Genomic DNA, 7,669 nt, shown 5'->3' with positions numbered 1-7,669 from the left:
GCCCATCATGTTTTCTGAGGGTAGAACAGTAACATTGAAAACCTCACCAATGGCACAACTGCCCAGCCCACAAGGAGAACAAAGAACAAGCTGTCAAGTTCTTCAAATATTTGTCCTGCTTTGCTGCAAGAGTCGTGCTACACACATGGTGTGGAAAGCCAAGAGGAGCTGCAGTTGGTGGCACATCTTGTGACAGAAGCTGCACCTCGTTCTCCAGGAAAGATTCTTGGAAAGAGCAAAGAGGACTGAGGAGCAGATGATGGGAAAACTGAAAGAGCTTTTAAGAAATTCAAAGAAAACAGAAAGAAACCATCTGAGATGTTTTACTCGATTTATTTTTATGCTCCCCTTTTCCATCTTGCACTACTTCTCCTTCCCATTAATTCCAAATGGATCTCACCTCGAAGATCCATGACTTGGCAAGTTGTAGACACTGTCAAATACCATGAGCTACACCCAGTTTGCCTTCCCCTGGTTTTCTTTGGAAAGCAATGCTGGAGAGGTAGGTGCAGTGCCTGGGTCACGTACAAATTCAGCACTCAGGGAATGGGCTCCGATAGTGTTTGACCCTCAGCAGGGACAATGTACAGCAGGGACTGAGGGGATTCCTGTGCCGCTGTGCAGGAGTGCAGACTCTGGGTCGTGGCTGAACACGGCCAAGTTCCCGTGTTTGGACAGGCTCAGGGGCTGCCCCCGGGGAGCGTGGGGCTCGGCGCGGGGGCGAGTGGGCAACGGGCAAACGGACACGGGGACAAACGGCCCCGGCGCTTCAGTTGCAGCGGCAGCAGCAGCAGCGAAACCAGCAGCGAAACCAGCAGCGACTTTGCCGAGCCCCTCTTGCTTGTCCTCTCCCTCTCCCGCAATCCCGCTTGTCCCGCAGTCCCGCCTGTCTCTCCCTGTCCCGGTCTCCCATTCCCGAGGTCCCCTCCTCTCTCAGTCTCTCCCTCCCCATGCCCGGTTGGGCCATGCACCCGGCCCGCCCCCGGCCCCGGGCGGGGCTGCCCCGTCCCCGGCCCCGGGCGTCCCGCCGCGGTCTCGCCTCCGGCCGGCTCTGGTCGTACTGGCGGTGGCGCTGCTGGGCGGGCATCAGTGCCTGGGGCTGGGGCAGCATCGCCTCCCTTTGGCTCCGCCTGGCTCGAGCCTGGCCCTGGCCCCGGCCCCGGCCCCGGCCCCGGCCCCAGCCCTTCTCGGTGCCCGCGGAGGACACAGGCGGCTCGGCCGCTCCCGCCGCCTCCGCTGCCGCTTGCCTGGCCCGAGCTCCGCCGCTCGGCAGCGCGGCCGCCGGCCCCGAGCCGCCGCTGTCCCGCTGCAGGGAGCGAACGCCTGGGGATGGCCGGCCCGGGGCGCTTGAGGGGCGCTCGGGGGCCGTTGCCGGCCCCGGGCCGAGCGCTGACAGCCGCGTCCCGCCGGCAGGGAAGGCGCAGCAGGGCCTGAAGGAGCAGTACCGGCTGGGCTCGCTGCTGGGGCGCGGCGGCTTCGGCAGCGTCTTCGCGGCCACGCGGCTCTCGGACGGCGCCCCGGTGAGCGGCGGGCGCAGGAGGAGGAGGAGGAGGGCGGAGGAGGAGGAGGGCGGAGGATGGGGCTGAGCAAGGCGGGCGGCGAACTCAGCCCGCTGCTTCCCTTGGCTTGCAGGTGGCCATCAAAAGGGTGCCACGGGAGCGCATCCGGCGCTGGGGCGAGCTGGTGAGTGAGCGGGGCCAGCGGGAGCAGCCGGGCCGTGCCGGGCGGGGATGAGCCGAGGCCCGGCAGGGTGGAAGCCTCCAGGACGCCTCGAGGGAGAGCGGGCGTGGGGCCAGCACAGGGCACAGAGCATCCCAGGCTGGCTGAGGGCTTCCCGAGCCCCGAAACGGCATCAGCCCCACTGACGGCATCGTGCTCCTCCCGCAGCCCGACGGCACCAGCGCACCCCTGGAGATCGTGCTGCTGGCCAAGGTGTCCACTGGCTTCCCTGGTGTGGTCCAGCTGCTGGAGTGGCTTGAGCTCCCCAACGACGTCTTGATGGTGCTGGAGCGCCCGGAGCGGTGTCAGGACCTGCAGCGTTTCATTCGGGCACGGGGCTTCCTGCCCGAGGAGGTGGCGCGGGAGCTGTTCCGCCAGGTGCTGGAGGCCGTGCGGCACTGCACCAGCTGCGGGGTCCTGCAAAGGGACATCAAACCAGAGAACATCCTGGTTGACCTGGCCACCGGGCAGGCCAAATTGATTGACTTTGGCTGTGGCACCTACCTGCAGGACACAGCCTACACTCACTTTGCAGGTGAGCCCACACAGGGTGTGCTCCTGGTCCCAGCATCTCATGGCCCAACATCTCAGAGCCCAAGCTGGGTGTGGCAGTGGGGATTCTCCCTTCTGCAGCCCTTCATGGCACTGAGACTTCAGCCAAGTTGCTTTTGAGCAGGGCTGGGTGTGGAGCCAGCTTCCAGCCCTGCAGGCAGCCTTTGCCCACCACTCTGCCCAGGACTGGGGCTGGGGCAGCCAGCCCAGCAAAAACACCCGTGGGTGGGGGTAGCTGAGAGGGGGGGTCGGAACCAGTGCCCCAGCCAGTTTGGTGTGCAGGTGAGAAAGGGCTTGGACTGCTCCACTCGCCTGCTTTGTTTTGGGTTCATAATGTTTTTTGGAGCAATGCAGGCAGGGAGGATGCAGGCATGGTTTTTCCCCCAGCACTGAGTGGTTTCTTCCTTGTTATGGTGGGGCCTTGCCAGGGCTTCCACTGCCCTCTTCCAACCCCAGTGTCTTCTTTTCCAACCCCAAGTCTGTACACAAGTCCCAGGTACTGGTGAGAGGGCAGTGCGTCACACCCCCTGTGCCACTGGAGCAGGGATGCTGGGGCCAGGCTCTGGGAGCAGCAGCATCCCCCTGATGAACTCCATCTGTATTCCATAGGAACACGGTCATACAGCCCCCCGGAATGGACCCACTTTGGCTGGTACTATGGCAGGCCAGCTACCATCTGGTCCCTGGGCATCCTGCTGCACCAGATGGTCTGTGGGGAGCACCCTTTCAGGAGGGACCAGAACATCAGCTGGGACCATCAGCTCTTGCTGCCACAAGGGCTCTCTCAAGGTGGATCCTCATCTCTGGGCACGGGGGAATACCAGTGCTGGGAGACAGCAGCGGGCTCGTGAGCATCCCGCTCTGGCAGCTGCTGAGGAGGTGGCACATGTCCTGCTCTCCTGCTCTCCTCCAAACCAGGGAATGGATGGGAAAGCTTAGGCCCAGCTCTGAGCACATCCAGCATGGCCTGGGCACGGGAATAGTGGGGCAAAGCCAACAGGAGCCTTCTCCAACTGAGCAGCGGTTTGTGGTTTCTCTGCCCAGAGTGCCAAGATCTGATCAGGCGGTGTTTATCCATGCTGGACTTGGAAAGGCCCTCATTAGAAGAGCTGCTCTGTCATCCTTGGATGCAGGATATTCATCTGCCCTAGAAGAAGGGAGAGAGCCACAGGCACACTGTGATGCAGGGCCCTGGTAAGTTACAGCTCCACACATGCCTTGGCAGTCAGAAGCAAAGGAAGCCAGACTTTTTTGTCCTGCCCGTGTCACTGCCCAGGGCTCATCAGATGGGAACACAGAGCCCTTGTGCTGGAGCTGAGCTGCTCTGCCCAGCACTGGTGGCCACCATCCGAGCTGGTTTTGCTTGTCCTGGTTCCCTGACAGCTGGGGCCTTGGGCAGAACCTGAGAGCCTGGTCTCACCCCAGGGAAGGAGAAGGAGCCCCTGGAGAAGCTGTACCAGGTGGGACTGCTGCTGCTGGAGACAGCGAGGATAACATCAAGGATGGCAACCTCTTCCTGGACCTGGCCACTGGCCAGCTGAAGATGATGGACTTTGATTGTGGCACCTTCTTCAAAGCCAGGCTCCACAGCGAATTTACAGATGAGTCCACACCCAGGGGGATGCTCCCAGATTTGGCCATTGCACAGCCTGGCTGGGAACCCAAGGTTCCCCCTTTGCTGGGGCAGATGCAGCTGATCCTTCAGTTGCCTGCCCAGCTGGTTTTGGCAGGGCTGGGGGGATGGGCTGGGCTGGGTACGAAATGGGAGTGGGCTCCTGGCCCTGCCAACAGCCCCCAGCCCCCACTGTGCCCCGGGCTGGGGCTGGGGCAGCCAGCCCGACACCAACAAACCCCATGGTGGGAGCAGAGGTGGGACTCCAGAACCTGTGCTGAGGCTGCTTTGCTGTGCAGGCAAGGAAGGGCTTGGGCTGCTCCACTGCCCTTGTTTGCTTTGGGATCAGTGTTATTGTGGGGGGCAGTGCAGGGGGGAAGGGAGAAAGCCTGGGCTTCCCTCACCTGTGTGTGGGTTTTTCCTTGAATGCAGGGATTGGGCCTTCCTCAAGGCCCTGGCAGAGATAAGATTTTTTTACCTTTTTTCTTGTTTCCCCTTTTTGTCTGTAATCTATTTTCAATAATTTGTTGTTTGTTTTTCTAGATGAAGCCTTATAGGTTGGGTCCAGTCTGGATCAGGAAGTGCTTGGGACCAGCTGCAGTGTGGATGGGCCGTGCCCTTGGAGAAGGCTGAGGACATCGTTTGGGACCAGCTTTTCTTCCAGCAGGGGAGGGCGTGAGGTGGGTCCCCGTCTGCCTGGCATGGTGGGATCAGAGCTTCTGGGAGATGGCAGCGAGCACAGGAGCCTCCTGCTCTGGGCAGCTGCTGAGGAGGTGGATGTGCCCTGGCTGGCTGCAGGCTGGGCACACGTCCTGCCCTCCTGCCCTGCTGCCAAAAGCAGCAGTGATGGGCAGCTCTGGGCACCGCTCTGAGCACGGCCAGCATGGCCTGGGCACCGTGGGCAGCTGGGACAAGGGCACAGGAGCCTTCAGCTGATGGGCGGTTTCTGCTTTCTCTCCTTGCAGCCGGGCTCTGCAGGTGCTGAGGCTGCTCTGGGCTCTGCCAGGGCTCTGCTGGAGCTCAGCACCGGGCTGGAATCAGCCAAAGAAGAAATGGTGTGACCTGCAGCACACACTTGCTTGAGCATTTTGGCAGCACAGCTCAAGTTTGCAGAGTGTACACCTCCAAGGGAAAAGATGACACTCCCCAAAAAATAAATTTGTTCAATCACTTCTGAAATGAAATCAATCTGGGATGCCCCCAAATGACATTTCTCAGCTTGCTCAAGTTGTAGCTCGGCCCTTCTCTGAACAGTTCTCTCCCCACCTGCCTTTTACTACTGCTCCCTCTTTTCCCTCGGTGAGTTCCCAGCCCATTGCAGCCTGTATCACACTGTTGCCTTCCTTGGTGCCCCTCCCCACGAGGAAGGCTGAGCCCCAGGCTTAGGGATGCATCCTGTCACTGGCTGAGGAGCAGCAATGTCTCAGAGGTCCCATGGGATTTTGGTGTCATTGAGAGCCACCCTCCAGCCCTCAGCTCTGCTCACTGCTGAGCTCCCACTCCCTTTCCCTTGTCCTTCCTGCAGGATGAGCTCTCTGAATCCCCTTGAGCCTCTTCACCCTTCCCAGCCCACACACCCACCTCAGTTAGGCCGAAGCTGAAGCTGCTCTGTCTCCTCTGGTGTACAGGGTGATCTTGACCCCCAATGAGTTGCAGCTGGACCAGTTGCTGAAGATTGGAGGTGGGCCTGATCTTGACAGGCCACACCTGCAACAAACAAGAACTAGTGATATATAAGAGTAAGGGAAGAGGAGTGACAGGAGTCAGATTACTACTGCAAGGACCTGGAACAGTCAGTGTGTAGAGGAACTGCCTGTGAGGAACATCAAGAAGGTATGAAGCTCTAACAATACGAAATCCTTGCGCTATGATGACGCTAGAATTTGTGTTATCTAAGACAACACTCTAACACACCATCCAGTCACCTGTGCAGGGAGCCCCTGCCCCAGAGCACAGCACACAACAGTGCAGTCCGGGCTGGAGCAGCTGCCCTGCAGGCCTGGCTTGGCTCTTTGTGGCAAGGGAATGCTCCCTGTTTCCAGCTGTCCCTGCAGGATGGCCCCAGGGCAGAGCCCAGCTGGGCTCCCACTGCAGCCCCTGGAGCTTGGGGCAGACAGTGCTCCCAGAGCTGAGGTTCCTGGGGAGCACCTGGAGCTGTGCCTTGCACTCTGCTGCCATGTGTCACAGTGCAGGCTGGCTAGTGCTGTGTGAATGCACCAGCCCCTGGTTTGACTGACAGGGGCCTTGCCCAGTCACATCTCTGCCAAGGCTGCAGCATTTCACTGGGCAGAACCTGACAAGGCATAGAGAGCAGAGCAATGAAATTATCCAGACTGGGTTTTTCAAAGGCACTTTAGAAGGAAGGGCTTGAGAATAAATGCTCTCTGTTTGCCACACTGGGGTGAGTTAGTGTCTTTGTCTTCAACCCACTCCCTTCCAGCCAACGTTACAGCCACCCACTCCCTCACACATCCCCCTCATGCCTTCCCACTGCTGTGTCCTGTCAGGGCTTCTGCAGCCCCTCGTCCCTTCATGGCCCTGTCCCCTCAGGGTCTCCCCCAGCCCAGCCAACCTGCCCGGCAGCAGCGCCGCAGCCCCACAGCAGCTGCAGAGGAGCCCCATCCGGAGGCACCTCGGAGCCCTCAGCAATCCAGCCAGCAGCACACGGGCAGGAGGACACAAGTGGCGCTTCCTGCCTGGGACAGGGCTTTGTGGCCATCTCCAGGCACTGCTCTCACAGGGATCTCTGCAGCTCCAGCCCCTGCCCACCCGCTCTGTTGGCAGCACAAAGGCTGCAGCAGAACCACCAAAGGCCAAGGGGCTTCTGGCCATTTTCCCTGCAACACAGCACGCCGGGACAGCTTGCTGAGCTCAAGCACCCTTTTCCCTCTCTTCCTCTATGCCCTGCAGACCCTGGAAAGCAAAAGAAAGCTCCTGGGAGTCTGTGTATTATAACACAATCTATATTCATATACTAAAGAAAAAACAAAAATAAAAGAACCATCTTGAAGAAATAGAAAATTCCTGCTGGCTTAGGTGGCCCCAGCAGACAGAGCCTCTGGGCTCAGCTCTCTGCAGATCTCCAGCAGCGCAGCCAGCCGAGCCCCGACAGACGAGGCAGTGTCCTCCATGCCCTGCGGAGCTGATCCTGCAGCCTCTGGAAGACGGAAGATCGCTCACTCTGGAGTGCCTGGAGGACATTGAGTGTATGAAGTGCCATGTGTGACGAGGCACTGCTGGTGTCCTCTGTCAGGTGTTCAAGGGCTGAAAGAGAGAGGAACAGAGCCATGGTCAGATCCTGAACCTGAGAGAACCCGAGGAGAGTCCCCTGCCAGGGCCATTCCAGCCGGCTCTAGCCATGGCCAGGAGGGAGCAGGGACCAATGGGACCAGCCCGAAGCTCCTGGCCACGAATCTCCCACGTGGCCCTGAAATCTCTGTGTGCTCTGCCCACGCTGCCCCTCGTCCGCAAAGGGAGCAGAGCCCTCCGCAGCCGAGGCAGGGCTTGCAGCTCCCCCCATCAGCCCCTGCTGTCCGCACGCTGCCCTCACGCACCATTGCAGATGAGCCGGAGCTCTTCCTTCTTCCCCCTCAGGTGCTGCCCGGCCATCCCTGGGAACACAGAGCCTGTCACAGCCCCAGCGGCACAGCTCCCTGCCAGCGGCGCTGCTGGCACTGTGGCCACACGGCCTGCTGGCCTGGCAGGGCTCAGCCCGGCCCCTGCTGCACGCGGCCGCCCCAGGGCACGGCTGCGAGAGGGCGGCAGCAGTGCCGGGGCCAGGCGGGG

General features: G+C 60.5%; 1 protein-coding gene across 1 annotated transcript; it reads left to right on the top strand.

Moving 5' to 3' along the window:
- Positions 1–965: 965 nt before the first annotated feature.
- Positions 966–4,440, top strand: LOC132334536 (serine/threonine-protein kinase pim-1-like). Its single transcript, XM_059860643.1, has 5 exons — positions 966–1,190; positions 1,633–1,683; positions 1,840–2,254; positions 2,881–3,018; positions 4,427–4,440. Exons 1-5 carry the CDS (start codon positions 966–968, stop codon positions 4,438–4,440), a joined length of 843 nt encoding a protein of 280 aa, XP_059716626.1.
- The last annotated feature ends 3,229 nt before the right edge of the window (positions 4,441–7,669 follow it).

This window comes from Haemorhous mexicanus, chromosome 16, assembly GCF_027477595.1.
Source record: "Haemorhous mexicanus isolate bHaeMex1 chromosome 16, bHaeMex1.pri, whole genome shotgun sequence".
In the NCBI taxonomy this organism is placed as follows: domain Eukaryota; kingdom Metazoa; phylum Chordata; class Aves; order Passeriformes; family Fringillidae; genus Haemorhous; species Haemorhous mexicanus.
Note: the sequence above shows the minus strand (reverse complement) of the source record. Positions and strands in the feature narration are given on the sequence as shown.

Bases quoted from the DNA above. Each gene is read 5' to 3' on its own strand.
- LOC132334536 (XM_059860643.1), top strand. From the start codon at position 966: ATGCACCCGGCCCGCCCCCGGCCCCGGGCGGGGCTGCCCCGTCCCCGG. The intron at 1,191-1,632 runs GTGCCCGCGGAG...CTTGGCTTGCAG, and splicing joins CCCGGCCCCAGCCCTTCTCG to GTGGCCATCAAAAGGGTGCC. The intron at 1,684-1,839 runs GTGAGTGAGCGG...GGGCTTCCCGAG, and splicing joins TCCGGCGCTGGGGCGAGCTG to CCCCGAAACGGCATCAGCCC.